This window comes from Pan troglodytes, chromosome 6, assembly GCF_028858775.2.
Source record: "Pan troglodytes isolate AG18354 chromosome 6, NHGRI_mPanTro3-v2.0_pri, whole genome shotgun sequence".
NCBI lineage: Eukaryota > Metazoa > Chordata > Mammalia > Primates > Hominidae > Pan > Pan troglodytes.
In genome coordinates, this window is record NC_072404.2 from 131,603,398 (window position 1) to 131,622,710 (window position 19,313).

Sequence of the window (19,313 nt, forward strand, 5' to 3'; positions counted from 1 at the left end):
TAACTGATTATTCTATTCTTGAGCTATAATATTTGGTCTTCAGTTAAAAATTCCATTACATTCTATTTTTAAAACTGATTTAGGAAATAGGGCTTCTTTATCAGGGCGTTCCATTTTATGACCTATCTTGAGGCACTATTTATTGGTTAGGAGCAGTCACAGCTGTCCCAGTTTCTTCATGTGGATAAAAATGTGGGTAGTAATAGAATCTCAGACTCTCATAAGATTGTTACGAGGTTAAAATGAGATAATCCATGTAAAATACTTAGAACCCTGCATGGCAATGTAAGTGCTCAATAAAAATCAGCTGCTGCTTTTATTATCACCACCCCTTCCAGTGTCTTTTTGTGTGTGTGTAAAAAGGCAGTGGAAGTTCCTTGGGATAAAGATATGTTATGATAAAGATTGTTTGATAATTAAAACAATTAAATAAATAAAACTTTCTAGCACTATTGTAAATCTCAGACACTGGCAGGTACTAGGAGTTCAAATATGAACAAGAAGCTCACAATCTAATGGGGGTAAATTGATGTGCACACAATCATAGTATAGTAAGGAAGGACTTAATAACACAATTTGTGCCGAGGGGATAGTTAAAGAAAGGTATCACAGAGTTACTGACATTAGAATTGAGTCTATGGGCCCAGTAGAGACAACTACTTTGGCAGATGGAGAAGAAGAGGAGCAGAGGTTCAAGCAAAGTGAAAAGCTCCGCTTAAAACAGAGAGCGGCTGGAGGGGAGTGGTGTGAGGAAGGCAGGTGGCGCCAGGCTTTAAAGGAGCTTCTTTGCATGCTAAGAAACGTGAAATTCATTGAACTTATTAAAACCATCTAGCAAGGGGCGTGTTATGATTATCTTTAGGTTGATTAAAATAATTTTGAGAATAGCAATACAACATCATACAAAATGATCAGTTAGGAGAGTGTGGTCTCAGGATGATATGATGTGAGTTTGAACATGAACACTCGAGTGCAGATGAGGGAGCAGACTGTGTGGTTTTTAGAAAAGAGACACTAGAATTTGGAGCATAATAAGCATGGCTAGACAAGGACAAGGAGGCCTCTGGGCCCCAGGTTGGGTGACCAAGTGGGTGGTGACAACTTTGTCTTCAGTCTTCTTCTCATGTATTTTAGCCTTGAGTAAGTGAGACATGGGAAGTTTTTGTTTTTATTAGCAAAGAAAGAGAAATGTAGCAGATTTATTAGGAATGACTAATTGTAGCTCTTAATCACACTAGTTCTTTGTATTCTTACCTAAGAAAGTTGGCAAACTAATAAAGTGTGCAACTATTTTTATATTTAAGTTTGGTTTTCTGTGTAACCTACACTTTTTATTTTATTTATTTATTTATTTTATTTATTTATTTATTGGAGATGGAGTCTCACTCTGTCACCCAGGCTGGAGTGCATGGCGTGATCTCAGCTCACTGCAACCTCTGTCCCCTGAGTTCAAGCGATTCTTCTGCCTCAGCCTCCCGAGTAGCTGGGATTACAGGCATCTATCACCGCGCCCGGCTATTTTTTGTTATTTTTTTTTTTTTTAGTAGAAACGGGGTTTCACCATCTTGGCCAGGCTGGTCTTGAACTCTTGACCTCATGATCCACCCGCCTCAGCCTCCCAAAGTGCTGGGATTACAGGCATGAGCCACCGTGTCTGGCCAACCTACACTTTTTTGGTAATGCAAATCTTGTTAGAGATTTGGAAACAGGCAATGAACTAAAACAAATTTTAAATCTTGTGTCAGATCTTAATAAAAATATATTGATTGGGTGGGGGACTTCACAGATCACACTGGATTTCTAAGAGAGCCATTTGCTAAGAGGAATTATTTAGATATGTAGTTCCTTTGTCCAGAATATTTATCTGGATGAACAAAATCTAAAATGCTTCTTTAGGAGTGTAATATGAATATATATGTGTGTATATATACATGCATATGTGTGTGTATATATGATAGGTGGATAAACATGCATGCACACACACACTGAGAAAGCGGGAGTGGGAGAGAGAGATGTATATTTCATATGATCTACCTTCATTCCAATATTATTAAAGAAGTCTTAGTAATGCTTGTTTAGTAACCACATAGGATTCTTTACTCCAGAGGGAAATTTGGTTATGAAAACAGCATGAATCAGATGATCTCACCCTGAATACTGCATAATATCTTCCAGACCCAAATTGTCTCCAGATCAACTCAGACCATGTTTGAAATACCAGATGTTCCATACTCTTTTTTTTGTTTTTTTTTTTTTTAAGTATCTGACATGCAGTACCTTTTTCTGGGTCAGAAGGGTCACCTGAAATGTTGCCAACCTATTCGACTGCTGAAAATTATGAATATGGATACATTGATTCCATTCCCATTTCTTATTCTAAAATAAGCAGGGGATAAAAGGGTGTTTAGAGGCACAGATCATGGGAATATAAATTCAGTTTATGGAGCCTGCAGTTAAAGATACTTAAGACCTATTTGTCTATGATTCGTGTTTCACAGTAAAATTATGTAGTCACTTTTTTTTTTTTTCTTAGGACCTTGATAGATAGTCCCAAAGCCTGACTGTAATTTCTCCCAATATAGTCAATCCAAAGGACCTGTTTTCTTGGACGCTGAAGAAGAAAAATTATTCTGTCATATCCTTTTATTGATGCTGGCCAGAATGTGTTACTAAAATTATATGAAGTAGACAGCTTTGAGACTTGTGCGCTTATGAAAAACATGTGTTTTTAGGCACTAAGTGTTGAGTCTGCAGGGAATACCGTATCACATTTACTGTTGAAATTATGTTAAAATAATTACGTGCTACAGGACTGAGTTTTATCATTCACAGCTTAAGTCTTTTGTTTCCTATGCATACTTTATAAAACTACTCCACCAGAGTTACAAGTGATTCTGACTTCTGAGAGTCATTAATATATTAGCTTTTTCAAATAATTATTTTCTATTTAGTGATTAAACTTTGAGCAGATGACCATGCTGAATAATAACCAAACTAAGACACAGTTAATCTGACACATGATTTGCAATAAAATTAAAAGGTATCTTGGAGCCAATCTAGTTTAATTTCCTCATTATCTAGATGAAGCCTAAAGAAGAAAGATCACTTTCAAAATCCCTGAACACGCCAGTGACACTCTGTGACCAGAACACAGTTTTCCTGACTCTCCTCCAGGGATCTTTCTACATTTTCAAAGTTCCCCATTAGCTCTCTAGTATCTATAACTATAACTATATATATATATATATATATATATATATATATATATATATATGTATAATTTCCTTAATATTTGGTAATTCTCACAACATAGATATGACATACAGGTACACCTATCTTGGTTATATTTGTCCAAGGGTCTAGATTTCACTTTCTAAACAGCTAGTTCGCCTTAGCTGAGGAGCTAAGCCTCTCTGGGCTCACCTTCCTCCCTGCCACTCTCTCTCGCACCCTGGGCATCGTTAAATAACACCTTCCCTATTTATATCCCTCACCAAGAGTTCTCCAGCCCAGACATCTGTAGACAGCTTGTAGGCAGAAACTAACCTACAAGATTTGGATGTCCAAGAATAGTCATAGCCTTGGCTCTTCAGGAAAGGAGAAGAACACTAAGGAGAAGGTGTGGTCTATGCTGAGGGTAAAGAGAAGGGATGAGAAGAATTCTGGGTCCTGGACTTCAGGGAATCCTGAATACAAAGTGAATAATGGAGAGAAATTAGAGAAGCCCTTAGAGTAGATGGGGTTCCAAATCCTTGAACTGAAACCAAGAGGAGTTGAGGAACCTCAGTTCTTGTGACACTCTGCCCAGAATAGGCCCTAAGAAACTGTACTTGGGGCAGTTCTGGCTGTGAAACTCCTTTTACCACAGATTAGAGTCCATATGCTTCCCTTCATCTGATATGCATTTGACTTATGAAGGGGAGAATAGCAGATGATTAGATGCCTCAGTTGGAAGAAATTTGCCTCACACTGGTAGAGGTATGTCTGCTACTGTGCAATTTTATAATATAAATTGGATTTAACAACTGCATTCTAAATTATAATTCAGTCTGAAACTAGGCACATCCTAAACAAGGAAAATGCTAGAGTGTGAATCACGTATCTTCTTTCTTGGAGAGGCATTGTTTTTGTTTCCTAACAGAGGGTTGATAAAGAGGATACAAATATGGAAAAAGTTCTCACATTATTATGTGGCATAAGTCAGAGATCTTCAGTGCTGGTATCAATGAGATTTAAGTTTTGTAGCTATATACTTATAGCTATAAAATAAATTTCTTACTGAAATGTTCTCAGGAAAACAAGTTTATTGCCAGTCTGAAACTCTAATTTCTCTAGCTGCTAAAAGTGATTTTGAAAACTTGGTGTCATTTTTGTTTGTGTTTGGTGTGTGTGTTTGTTTTTAATTAGGACTGCTTCCATTGGGTTATAGTAGGAGAAAGTGTATCATATTGCCGTGACCCATTCCACTCTTTCACTTACTTGCTCTCTGTCTGTGATGTTTAAAAGTTCCCTCACACTTAGGTCTGAGCATGTGGGGAAAATGAAAGTGTTTGTGTTTGGAAAGGTAGAGGGGCACTTTTTCCAGGCAGTCACAAATCTAACTGGAAAGAGTCCATAGAGAGATTAAGTTGGCCTTCCAGGCAGGGCCCAAGGGCAAAAGAACCCTGGAACAATACTTTCTGGGTTTTCCAGAGCGGCCTACAGAGCCAGTTTCTCAAGTTACTGCTTTTCCCAAGGCCTGGTCTCCTGGTCCCTGTGAGGGCTTCCTGAGCTTCTGCTAGCAGAGCTTGAGAGGTGCTCTTGCTCCTCACCCTCCCCTGTTGCCCTGTGGCTTTCCTCTTTACCAGTCTCTCCTATCTCTGAGGATGTCATCCTCTGTTAAGCTGGTAGCCTAAGACATGGCATTGAATGCTTCAAGAGGTTTAGTTTCTTCCTTGGGAAAATGAAAAGGAAAACAAAACAAAGTACTCCGCCTGCTACTCAAGGCCAGCCCTGTCACTCTGAAAGTGCTTTACAATTTTTTGGCTCTTCCTTTGCCCTCTTCTGCCACAGGCCTTGTGTATGGTGTTTCCTCTGCCCTGAATGCACTTCTCTGAGCCAAATTAGATACTGCTCAGCCTTTCCATTGTAATTCATGCACCTCTCCTTCAGCGAAGCTTCCTCAGCCTTCCTTATTTATCTTGTCTTCCTTTTTAAAGCTCTCAGAAAGTCATCTACACTTAGAGGTGGTGCAAGAGTGTTTCTGGAAAAGAAAGTTCTTTTCTTTGGGGCAGAAATTAGCTAGTGACTCTTTGGAAGACAAGAGCTCCCATTTGACACGCTAGTCGTCTGCCCCAAAAGAACAATAGAGCAGGAGCCAGATGCTGAGTTTTAGGTCTGGTTTGCTATTGAGTAGCTGTGCAACCAGGAGCAAATTATCCCTCCTCTCTGGATTCTACTTTCCTGATCTCTTACATGAGGGAGATGCCTAGCCCTGTCCAGAATAAGAATATGTGGGAGACTTTAAAAGAGCAGCAGTTCATGAAATACCACCAGCTCTAGTAATTCTAATAAATAAAATGATAGCTATTTTAAGAATATATTGATGAAAAGAGTCAAACTCTGTAAAAGTATTTGAAGATCTTATTCTGAGCCAAATATGAGTGATCAATGGCCTATGACACAGCCCTGAGGAGACTCTGAGAACATGTGCCCAAGGTGGTCAGGCTACAACTTGGTTTTATACATATTACAGAGATGCAAGACATCCGTCAATACATGAAAGATGTACATTGCTTCAGTCTGGAAAGACAGGACCACTGGAGGTGGGGGGCGGTCCTTCCAGGTCATGGGCAGATTCACAGATTTTCTGATTGGTGATTAGTTGAAAGCCTTATTATCTAAAGACCTGAAATCCAAAGAAGGAATGTCTGGGTTATGATAAGGGGGCTTGTAAGGACCAAGGTTTTATCATGTAGATGAAGCCTCCTGGTAGCAGGTGTCAGAGAGAATAGATTGTCAATGTTTCTTATCAGAGTCTGTTCTGTCAGTCTTAGGTCTCTGTGTTTCTGCTAATGCTGGTCAGCTGTGAAGCAGCGCCCACCCACCCCCAGCTCCCCATTTCCTATCATGGCCTGAACTAGTTTTTCAGGCTCACTTTGGAATGACCTTGGCCAAGAGGTGGGGTCCATTCAGATGCTTCATGGGTTTATAATTTTATTTTTGATTTACAAAGATAAAAAGTTGGTAGGAGAAAACAACTTGCCCCTTTGCAAAGTTGACTTTGTAAGTCAGTAGCGAGCTACTCCAAAGCCTTAGTGTAAAAACTGCTGACTCATGGAGGTTCTAGTTACATTTGCTGAACTTTCAAGTTGCATTCAGAAATAGTGAATGAGATGGTATTGTTCCAGGATGTTTGCAGTCTTTTATAAGCCCAGTGTTGTTCAGACCAGGCAATTCCAATCTGAAGGCATGCAAGAATTTAAGTGGCCATTTAATTTAGAGGCAGAAGCATATTTCTAGATATTATCTGTCCACAAATATCAGGATTTTATACACACATGTAAGTTTGTATGTGTATGTGCAAGTTCTTTGTCATGAGGTAAAATTTATTCCATGTTGTGAATTATATAAAAGAGAGTTTAAAAGCCTCTGATTTAAGCTAAGCTATGTGATTAAGCCTTAATAATGTAATCAAAATTTTCATTTGGGATTAGAGTTTATTTAGCAGGAGATGCATGAACATAGTATGAATCATATCCATACTCCAGGCACATTCAGAACTAACTCTTCTGTAATGGAAAATTAGAAAGGGCCTGAAAAAGAAAACACTTTTTTGGATTTGCTTTTCATTTTACTATGGATATTGTAATGGAGAAAACATGTAACTATGCTTCTTACACAAGACCAGAAAAGTCTCCCTCTGTCTTTTGTTTAACCTACATTATTTCCATACTGTGTGAACTGTGATCATCAGTGACAAGGAAACAATTTAATTGCTTTAAAAAAAAGCTTAGTGTTGACACTAAATATACAACTTAAAGACTTTCATTTCTTTTGAAAATTGGTAATATGGACATGGCAAAGATGATAAAGCTTAGCTAATGCTGGACAGGTGTTTATTCTTTAGAGAGTATACTTTATATGGTCTAACTTAAAAGTATTGTGGGTTTTCCTAAGCAACTGTGTGGACCAGTTGGGTTTGAATATGGCCTTAATTATGGAAAAAGGATGTGGTCATTTTCTTTAGGACAAAAGGAAAGGCTTCACTTAAACTTCAGGACATGTCAGACTGATCTTTCAAGGAACCAGTTACAATGTGGTTTTGATTGCATAGTGACAAACACAACTTGGTAAAGTTACAAAAGAGAGCCATTGAAAAATACTTATTACTTGTCCAGCTTGAACTGCTACTCTAGGCACTAACCAGTAACTAATTCCTCATGGTCACTGATGTGATATTTAAAACACAGAGTAATCTGATTACTGGTGGTTTGCCACTGTACTGATGTAAGGCTGGCTACTCTTTTTTTTCCAATATCATTCGTTGGGTAAAAGAGCTTAATTACAACCTTGTGTCCTTCTGCCATCTGCACCCCACTCCTTCCACTTATTAGGCCATGTCTCAGCAAGTTCTCAAAGACTATTGTTTAATATGGTAAAGAAGAAAAGGGTTTGCTATAGCAAGGGTGATAATACAGCTCTCCACTCCTTGCCTCCCTACAACTTCAGGCAGAAGAGCACAGGCCTTGGAATCAGAAAGACTTGAACTCAAATCTCTACCATTTATTAACATTTTGATCTTAAGCAAGTTTCATAGTCTCTGAGTTTCAGCAAAAACATTTCAAAAATGGCAAATCATATTGCCTACTTTGTAAGCATTTTATATAGTTCTGTAAGATTTTAATGAGATATAAGTAAAGTACTTACCTCTATTCCTTGTGTCTTAGTCTATTCCTGCTGCCATAACAAAATACCTTAGACTGGGTAATTTATAAATAATAGAAATTTATTTCTCAAGTTCTGGAGGCTGGGAAGTTCAAAATCAAGGCACTGGCAGACTCAGTGTCTAGTGTGGGCTTGCTTTCTGCTTCCAAGATGGCACCTTGTTGCTGCATCTTCACATGGAGGAAGGTTCAGAAGAGATGGAAGAGAGGAACTCACTCCCTCAGGGGCTAATCCCATCAATGAGGGTGGAGCCCTCATTGCTAACTGCCTAATCATTTCATAAAGGCCCAGCTTCTTAATATTGGTACATTGGGGATTAAGTTGCAACATGAATTTTGGAGGAGCACGGACATTAAAGCCATAGCACTGGCATTCAATAAGTGTATATTGTAGCTATTATAATAATATTTATCATAATAAAAATAATATTATTTCAGTTGTAATTCCTAAAATCTTTAATTCCTTGTTTGATGTAAAATATGTTATTCAGGATGAGACTTGCTTTTTAAGGTATAGTTTTCTGAGTGTTGTACCTATTGTGCTATGGGGCTGTACTGTGGGGCAAGTAGTGGCCAAAGACATAAATTCATGAGTTTTTGTTATTTGCAATATTTGTAGTTTTCTATACAGTTATATTCTGATGCTTTTCTTTTCATGATAAAAAGCAATCAGAATATAAAATATGTTATGTATGTACTTGGAACTGCCATGTACATACCTGGGTATCATCATTGACTAAACATAAGATTTGTTTGAAAGTTATCTCAACACAAGTGGTAAGTGGAATTAAAAGTGCAATTTATTGAATTTTTAGATTTGTAAAGAATCTAATAATAGATTCATGATGTTTTCTTTTTAACAGATGGGCTTAGGTCACGAGCAAGGATTTGGAGCCCCTTGTTTAAAATGCAAAGAAAAATGTGAAGGATTCGAACTGCACTTCTGGAGGTATTGTTTTGAAAACTGCAACCACATTAGTAATTTATACTTTTTGCAGTACTTCCTCAGACAGTGGAGATATCTTCGAGTTCTCCAGCATGGTTGCTAAGTTGCAGACCTGTTACTGTCTTTTCTGAGAAATGAATACAACATAAAGTGTTCTGTCTTACTGTCATTAAGTTTGACTTAGTGAATTGGACCATAATAACTATTTAGAGTTGGATTTGCTTGCTGTCTTTAAGATTTCCTTCGAGCCTGAAATACTGAATATATCATCTTTCTGGTGGTAAATAAGTTTGTGGTAATCCTCCAGGACTGTTTAATAATTTATTTGTTACTTTTTTTTTGAGACGAAGTCTCATTCTGTCACCTAGACTGGAGTGCAGTGGTGTGATCTCAGCTCACTGCAACCTCCACTTCCTGGTTCAAGCGATTCTCTTGCCTTAGCCTCCTGAATAGCTGAGATTACAGGCTTGTGCCACGACACCTGGCTAATTTTTCTTTTTTGTATTCTTAATAGAGATGGGGTTTCGCCATGTTGGCAAGGCTGGTCTCAAACTCCTGACCTCAAGTGATCAGCCCACCTCAACCTCCCAAAGTGCTGGGATTACAGGCGTGAGCCACCACGCCTGGCCCTGTTTAATAATTTAATTATTCTCTTCTTAAAAATTGGTAACTTTACATCTCTACATTTTCAGTAAACAAATATGAATACTGAATCGAGCATGTATATGTTAGTTATCAGGAAATGAAGTTGAATTTAGATCTCTTTAAAATTTTTAGCTGTAAAGTTACTAGTGAAAAACCATTGAAACACTTGAATTTTTTTAAGAAAAAAATTAATTGTAGTGTCTTGGTTTGAATGAAGTGCATATATACACAAGACAATGTTAGTGAGTCAAAAATGTGAATTTTCTATAGATCTTATCTTTAGGTTGTTTTGAAAGTACTACTGCACATCATATAAATCTAAAATCAGTATTTGAAACCTGTGCTTATGAATGACTGTCAAGTCCATAGTGGTAATTCACAAGTCTGCTCAAAGTTAGAATTAGCAGGAAAAAAAAATAAAGATAACTATACAGTTTTAGGATGGCAGCTACCTTGTTAGGATGACTCTCATTTGAGAACCACTTTTGTACTACAGATTTCCACAGGAAACCGTTTAGAATAAATACTTTCATCAGCTCTTGGAGATGTGTACAGTGTAAATTAAAGGAGAATATAAACAAATAAAATTTTAGACATTAATCTCTTTTAAAAACTAGTTTATTGAATCGGTTTTCAGAAACAAAGATAATTGTTTAAAATAGGAAAGTCAGTAGAAACCTGCTAGAACTGATACAATTCTTCAGTTTTAAGGAGCTAAAGTTTTCCAGAATTTTTTTTTACAAGACTTAAGCAGCTCTCCCTTGTGCTGTCTCTTCAAGGGACATAGAAGTGAGGCAGTATGTCTCTCATGTTTTAAAAAGGTAAAGTGACTTAACACAAAATAGTTTTCATGGATTAGAACATCTCTGCTCTTAATGCTCACACTATTTTCTATTGGGCCTATTAGTTAACTTTACAGAAGGCTGCACTGCCCTCTCCTGGGCATAGTTTTTACCTTACAATCTTATAATACATAAAATCCAAAATCCAAAATGCTCCAAAACCAAAACTTCTTGAGTGTCAACATGATGCCACAAGTGGAAAATTTCACGTACCTGACCGTGTGACAGGTTGCATTCAAAATGCATTCAAACCTTTGTGTCTTGTACAAAATTATTTAAAATATGTATAAAATTACCATCAGCTTATGTACATAAGCTGTATATGAAACAGAAATTAATTTTATGTTTAAACTTGGGCCCTATCCCCAAGATATCTCATTGTTTATGCAGATATTCCAAAATTTAAAAAAAATTTGAAATCTGATACACTTCTGTTTTATTTTACTTGTGAAGCATTTTGGGTAAGAGATACTTAACCTGCATTCTTTTTAGTTCTGCTATGCAGTTGCCAAAAACCGCTCGTGAGATTTTAAAGCTCATTCCTAAGAGATATCATCTTTTCTCTAAAGCAAGTTAGTCATTTTTGTTATGTCTATATTAATCATTTTAATCGATATTTTCAGATGAAAATATATCCGACAAGAGCAGATCTCCATGGCATGAAAATAACCTTTTACATTTCAATTTATCACACAGACTCATTTAATCAACTGGGTGTAGTCTGAAAATCTAAGAGCCATAATAGTCTAGGACTTTGCATATGGCCTGTCATTCAGCTGGGGTTGATAACAGTCCACCCCATTGGTATTTCTTAGTAGTTCTGACATCTTCCTGGCATGGGTCCAGTCACATTTCTCTCAGAATTCTTGATAATTCCCTGACTTTTTCACCATAGCTAAAAGAGCTGAAGCAGGTGCCTTTGACTTCCATATGTAGCCTCTTTCAGTACAGTCTTTGAAGTAAAATATTCTAGACTAGTTGTCCTGAGTGTAACAAAGATTCCAGGTCTAGTCTAGGGCCACAGAACTTATGTGGGTGAAGTAGGCATGGGATCCCATGACCCTGCCCACTTAGCCTCCTCCTCCAGCTTCATGGTGATCCTTGACTTAGGACCCTGAGGGCTCCATCGGGCACATTTCAAAAATCAGAGTTAAATTATTCTCTACCTCTTTATTAGTCTGGCCTCTCACACAATCACAAGAATGGTCTTTTGAACATGGATACTATTACATACTTCAGATGACTTAAGAACCCTCAGTAGTTTCCCACTGGACTTCTTTTAGGCAAATTTCTTGGCCTTTGACGTTAAACCCTAACATCTGGCCTCTGCTTGCTTTTCCAGCCTCTTCCACTTCCCTTCCAAGCACTCTATGATCCAAGTGCTTGATACATACTATTCCCTGAAATTTTGTGCCTTATTGCATGGTGTTCTCTGCCTGGAAAACCCTACCTCCCACCGCTAGGAAACAAAAAGTCTCAGCTCAAGAAATACCTCTGAGAAGTCTTCCCTGCCCATGTATGTCTTTTCAGGCTGCCATAACAAAATATCACATACCTGGTAGTTTAAACAGAAATGTACTTTCTTCCAGTTCTAGAGGCTGGAAAGTTCGAGATCAGGTGCCAACATGGTTGAGTTCTGGTGAGGTCTCTCTTCCTGGCTTACAGACGGCTGCCTTCTCACCATGTGCTCACATGGCCTTTCCTTGGTTGTGTGTGTGTGTGTGTGTGTGTGTGTGTGTGTGTGTGTGTGTGTCTGGAGAGGAAGAGATCTCTCTCCCTTTTCTTATAAGGTTACCTATTCCAATGGATTGTGACCTTCACCTTGTGACATCTTTTAACTTTACTTCTTAAAAGCCCCTGCTCCAAATACAGTCACATTAGGAGTTTGAGCTTCAGCATATGACTTTGAGGAAACACAGTTCAGCCCACAGCACCCCCTTCCCCTGCTTCCACATACCCCCGAGTTGTTAGGAATCATTTTCCTTTTTATCACCTTGTATACTTACAGAAAGCCAGGAGATAAATACCCAGACCTCATTCTTCATCACTCTGATTTTCTGCTGGCACCTCCCATTGTCCCATTGCCAGTGACAAGGGAGCCCACAGGTGTAGTCCTTAAGGATCAGCCTTCTGGGAAATAGCACAGAGTACTGAGGCATGGAGAATAAATCTGGAGAGGTGAATGGAAGATGCCGGATCAAGGTGTATCACCATAGTTGCAGGAGACTAAAAATTAATTATTAGGAATTTAGAGTGAACTTGTAACTTAACTAGTCGAACCTCATTTTACAGATCAAAGAACTAAAACCAAAGGAAGTTAAAATGACTTGTTTGAGCCCATGGGTTATTAATAATATAATTTGTGAATGATTTCTATGTGTCACACACCAGTAAGCACTTGTAATAATTTTCTACTGCTGCATAACAAATTACTACAAACTTTGCAAGTTAAAGCAACAACTGTTAACTCAACATCCATCATTATTATTATTATTATTATTATTATTATTATTATTTTGAGATGGGGTTTCACCCTTGTTGCCCAGGCTGGAGTGCAATGGTGTGATCTCGGCTCACTGCAACCTCTGCCTCCTAGGTTCAAGTGATTCTCCTGCCTGCCTCCCGAGTATCTGGGATTACAGGCGCCCGCCACCACGCCCAGCTAATTTTTTCTATTTTTAGTAGAGACGGGGTTTCACCATGTTGGCCAGGCTGGTCTCAAACCCCTGACCTCAGCTGATCCACCAGCCTCAGCCTCCCAAAGTGCTGGGATTACAGACATGAGCCACTGTGCCCAGCCAACATCCATTATTTTTCAGGTTAGAAGTCTGGGATAGGGGAGCGGGCTTAGCTGTCTATGCTTAGCACCTCAAAAAGCTGAAATGAAGGTGTTGGCCAGGCTAAGTACTCACCTTTAAGTGCGAGGGAAGAATCTGCTTTCAAGCTCATTCTTGGTGGTAGAATCTATTTTCTGTGGTTGGAGAACCAAGGTCCCTGTTTCCTTGTTGGCTGTCAGCTGGGGGCTGGCTACTTTCAGCTTCTAGAAACCAGTCACATTCATTGAGGTACAATGCCTTCCATCTTCAAAGCCAGCAACACTGCTTAGAATCCTTCCTGCACCTCACATGCCTCCAACTTCCTCTTCTGCTGCGAGCCAGAGAAAACTCATTGCTTTTTAAGGGCTCACATGATTAGAGTAGGCACGCCTGGAAAATCTCCCATTTGCCATATAAAAGTAACATAATCATGAAAGTAACACCAGGGGACAGAAGTCATAGGGGCCATGTTAACATTCTGCTTACCACAGCACTGTATGTACCTGATTGTACCTAATCCTCCTAATATTTATTTTATTATTATGTATGAGAAATCAAAGACGTAGGAAAGTTAAATAACTTACCAAAGTTATGGCTTATACATAGCAGAGCTGAATTTGAACTCAGAGTTTGCCAAAACCTTTCTCCATGGCAGAGTAGATATTAGAATGCACATTTTTCACTCTCAGGGCCAGTGAACTTTGAACTGCACCAGGCTGTCGCCTCTGAAGTGTGATTGTTGTGACACAGACATCCTTGTGGACAAAGGTGTACTTTTACTGTGAGCTCTCTCCTTTTTCAGTGTGCCCATGATTACAACAGTAGAGGAAAATAAAAGGTTCAGGAAGCCTAATAATGACCCAATAAGAAACACTATCTGCTGGGAATGCTTTCAAGTAATATATAGAGATAAAGAGTGTTTATTGAAATGTATGACAGACCCAAGGTTTCCAGGAGTGTATAGCCAGTTATTTCACATTGAAGGTATAATTAATATAATTGCAACCATGTCATTTATCATATTAAGTAACAGAATTATTGTTTTGCTTTACCTTTGTTAAAGTCTAATAAAACAGTTGCATTTTATTAAAAATGCATTACTTGATTATAACATACATCTGTTCAGAATTTCTGATTGATTTAGAGCTGGGTGAAAACTAAAAATTCCCTACCATAAATGGATTAATACTTGTGTTGAATTCTGTCACAGAGGCCCACACTTAAATCCATATATGTATATCCCTGTTAGAAAAGGGCAGCTTCCAACCCTTTTAAATTATGGTTTGTAGCAATGCCATGGCCATGCTTTTAAATCACTGTGAATGCTGGCAGCATGTCAAAGCACTCTAGTTTCTACTGCTTGCCTTGGAAAAATAGTAAGTTTTACAAATAGTGATACAAAAAAATTTCTTTTGGGAGAATAAAGGATAGTTTCTTGATTTTTTTCAGCTTGAAAATGTAAATATGTTTATTTGTCTGAGGCAATACTTTTGGTAGTTTTGTTCTTGCATTCGCTCTCCCAGGCTCGCTCTTTCTCTCTCTCTCACTCCTTCCCTCCCCCTCGCTCCTCCCTTTCCTCCACCAGTTAGATTTAACTCTAGAACTTTTAAGTTGTAATGTAAAGTTTTGAGGGTGCAATTTTGATTTGCCATACATATTAATGTTTGCATATATATGTGTTAATGGTGCTAAATTCTTTTTGTACAAACAACTTTTTATACAAATAACCCTCCTCTATCCCCACACCTTAGAGCTTCCCAATCTGCCAATCCACCTTTGCACCTTTTTAAAAGAATCATGAAAAAGACTTTTAAACTAACTTAATTCTGAATCCCCTTCCCTTTTTTTCCCCATAGAACTTTTCTTAACATCCTATGGAGAATCTGGAGAGAGAACTGCTCAATAGGACAGTTTAGAAAATTTAGAGGTTTGAAAACTGTGTTAAATATGGGAACTGATTTATATACTCTCTTAAAACTATCAACTCAGTATAGCACAAATAAATTAAATAAACAAGCTGTTTAAATCTATATATATCATCAGAAGTTACTTATGGATCATCTGATGAAAGATAATCCACACACAGTGCAAACAGCCCCTTGCACATGGGTATTGTGCTCACCCATACTCTGTTTGTGTTTTTGTTTTAGGTTTGTATAAAACCACGTTTTTAAAGTTCTTCATTTTCTTAAGGGTAGAATCTGGGTTAGTTTAGGCTGAAATTGAATATGTGATAAACGTCCCACTTATTCTCAGGCCACTCTTGGATAACAAGATGACAGTGGCATCCTTTTCTTCTCCAATTCCACAACAAGGTTTTTCTTTTAATAAATGTATTGGATTGCTTCCAAATGACTTTGAAAGTTTTTATAGGTATTTCTAAAAGTAAAATGTTTTAGTTTAAATGTGGGAGATTCAAATATAAAACACTGTAGATTAGAACTCTAAGAAAAATATTTTTAAAACCTAAAACTAGGTAAGTGGTAATAGCACAGATTTCCACAATAGATAGCTCTGGCACCTGGTGCTGATTTTATAGTATGTTTTCTTGCAGAGTGGTTTGTAGCTGGCTCTGCTTGTAGAAATGGAGCTCCAGTGTAAGGCTTCTGGAAGGGATGTGGTCATCCCAACTGTTTTAGTGATGACAGCTCTAGTTGAAGAGCCATCCCACCCTTCTTGGGTCACATTCTTACCAAGGACTCCTCTGTCACCACAATTCACCACATTGGAGGATGCAGATGAGGCTTTTAATATAGTCATGATTTTTAAAATTATAATGAATCAATCATAGGTTTTCTCTACTTAGGAAACTGAAAATTATAGGGCATAGTATGACTTCTTAGGTATTTCTTTTTTCTTACCACTAGCGTTATTGGTGTGTTGTTTTAACCTGATTTTACTCACTTATTAACAAAGGTATGTTGGGTGGTTAAAGGCATTGATAGAAAAGCAGAGGCTTCCTGAGATTGTGAATTCTTCTAATTGTCAAGACAAATAATAATTTAAAAAAATACAGAGCTGGTTCTTCTATAATTAGTAAATTTAACTCTTTATATTTAACACTTTCACAGTAAATATAAATTTTTTAACCAAGCCACAGCTCACCATAGTTTATTCATGCTTCAGAAATCATCAGGCTTTATTTCACTTGTATCTTTTATTATTTATCTTTCAGATTCTAAAATCTGACCCTTCTTATTTTGTGGTATTCATGTTGTACTGGTGTAGAACATAGACTGTAAAAATTTCCAAAGTCCAGTATTTATTATACGGCCTCGATCCTTTAAGATACCACTTTGCTAATTATTGGGATGCATGCTGTAGCTCACAGCCATATAAGGATCTATTTAGCTATATTAAGAACTAAATTCCCACTCCACCTTCTTCCCCCCTCAGGAAGGTATAATTTTAAACTTGATCCAAAAACAGTATGATAGTTTTATAAATAATTACATTGTTTTTGTTAACCAAAGAGTAAAAGTAAAGAACATGCTGTAGTAGGATAACTTGCTGCTTTCCACTAGATGGGAGTATGAGATAACCAGATGTTAGAAAGATTCTTTTATAGCTGAACTAGCATATGCAAATTCTTCAACAAATTCTTACCAAATAAAGATTTCTGACTAGTGTGCACAAGGAAAGCAATTTGCCTCTTCACCACCTATCTCTCTCTCTCTCTCTCTCTGTATATACAAGTCAAATCTAATATTTTCAGTTTGCATACTGAAAAGTATTTTAAGAAAATTCAGAATACAACAAACTAAAATCTATAATTAATAATGTATTATTTGGCAATGAGATACATTTGGGTTTTTAGTTGTTTTTTCTGTTTCTGATGTAGATAAATTCCATGATTTATATTAATTTTAAATTTAGAAAACTTAGTAAATTCTTCTTAATGCTAATTAATACATTGCATTTCTCTGTGGTCATAGCATCTGTGAATAGCAACAGTTTAGTTTTTTTCTTTCTGATGAATTCTTGTAACTTTTCACACTGCTCTGATTAGTACCTTCAGAACCATATGATTAGAATTGGTGATAGCAAGGTTGCTTTCTTGCTTCACATCTTAAAACTAATGCAGTAAGTATGATCTATGCTGAGTGTCTGGGTTTGTTCCCCCCATGCCTCATCCTCTAGGAACTCTTTCTAGAATAGTTTCTGTTTCCTTTTACTAGTTTCTGCTATTCTCTTTATTTTCCTTCCTTTTACTTCAGGCTTATTATGCCTTTTTCCTAACTTCCTGAGTTGAACACTTAGTACTTTATTTTTTCCTTTTTTCTAATTTGAGTGTTTTAAACTATAAATTATTTAGTTATCTAGTTATTTCAACATGCATTCTTAACCTAATTGTATCTAATGTTAATCCATATTTATATAGACTGAACAATGTAAGTATCTTTAGAATGTGTTTTACAACACTCAGATCGCCACTCTTATTGTTATGTTGTCGTTGCCATGTATATTGGTTCCAGCTTAAATTTTTAACACCACTCCCTACTCCTCTGTTTTTCTCTGTCACCTTTTCCAGCTTCTTTTCCTCTACTAGACTCTTCTTGAGTCCTTACTTTTTCCCTCTACATTTTTGCCAACAGGCACAGATGATCTCTTTAACTCATATTCATTATATATTGTTCCCTGACCACCAAATTTATATTTCCTACCAGGCTACAGTTTTTAACATGAGAGTTATAGATCCTACACTCTGTGATATCTTTACCTTGTCTCACAGGCATATCAGATTTATCAGTGGTTTCATTTTGGAGACTTCCATCAACCTTCCCCACTCCATACTGCAAAACTGTTCATCTTTTGAATATACTATCTTAATAAATTATATTCATTCTACTAATTTACTTATCCCAGAAACTTGGTTTTATTTTTCAAGAAACTGAGTGTATTAGTCTGCTCTCAGTTAGTCAAGACATACCCAAGACTGGGTAATTTATAAAGGAAAGAGCTTTAATTGACTCACAGTTCAGCATGGCTGGGAAGTCCTCAGGAAACTTACAATCGTGGCAAAAGAGGAAGCAAACACATCCTTCTTCACATGGTGGCAGCAAGAAGTGCCTAGCAAAAGGGAGAAAAGCCCCTTATAAAACCGTTAGCTCTCATGAGAACTCACTCACCATCACGAGAACAGCATGAGGGTAACAGCCCCCATGATTCAGTTACCTCCCACCATGTCCCTCCCACAACACGTGGGGATTATTGGAAATACAATTCAAGATGAGATTTGGGTGGGGACACAGCCAAACCATATCATTCTGCCCCAGCCCCTCCCAAATCTCATGTCCTCACATTTCAAAACACAATTATGCCCTTCCAACAGTCCCCCAAAGTCTTAACTCATTCCAGCATTAACTCAAAAGTCCAAGTCCAAAGTCTCATCTGAGACAAGGCAAGTCCCTTCTGCCTGTGAGCCAGTAAAATTAAAAGCAAGTTAGTTACTTCCTAGATACAATGAGGGTACAGGCATTGGGTAAATACAGCCATTCCAAATGGGAGAAATTGGCCAAAAGAAAGGGGCTACAGGCCCTATGGGAGATCAAAATCCAATAGGGCAGTCATTAAACGTTAAAATTCCAAAATGTCCTTTGACTTCATGTCTCACATCCAGGGTGTGCTAATGCAAAAAAGGTGGGTTCCCATGGCCTTGGGCAACTCCGCCCCTGTGGCTTTGCAAGGTACAGTCCCACTCCCAGCTGCTTTCATTGGCTGGCATTGAGTGCCTGCGGCTGTCCTTGGATCTACCATTCTGGGGTCTGGAGGATGGTGGCCCTCTTCTCACAGCTCCACTAGGCAGTGCCCTTGTGGGGACTCTGTGTGGGGGCTCCAACCCCACATTTCCCTTCCACACTACCCTAGCAGTGGTTCTCCATGAGGGCTCTGCCCCTGCAATAAACTTCTGCTTGGACATTCAGGCATTTTCATACATCCTCTGAAATCTAGGCAGAGGTTCCCAAACATCAGTTGTTGTCTTCTGCATACCTGCAGGACCAACACCGTATGGAAGCTGCCAAGGCTTGGGGCTTGCACCCTCTGAAGCAATGGGCCAAGCTATACCTTGGCCCCTTTTAGCCACCACTGGAGCTGAAGAAGCTGGGATGCAGGGCAGCATGTCCCAAGGCTGCACAGA

General features: G+C 38.0%; 1 protein-coding gene across 2 annotated transcripts in view; it reads left to right on the forward strand.

Annotated features, from left to right (window-relative positions):
• Positions 1-19,313, forward strand: part of TES (testin LIM domain protein) — a 48,277-nt gene that overhangs the window by 15,182 nt on the left and 13,782 nt on the right. For both annotated transcript variants that reach the window (NM_001127634.1, XM_009454021.5), the window contains 1 exon segment: positions 8,789-8,874. In NM_001127634.1, the coding sequence (NP_001121106.1) occupies positions 8,789-8,874 (86 nt within the window).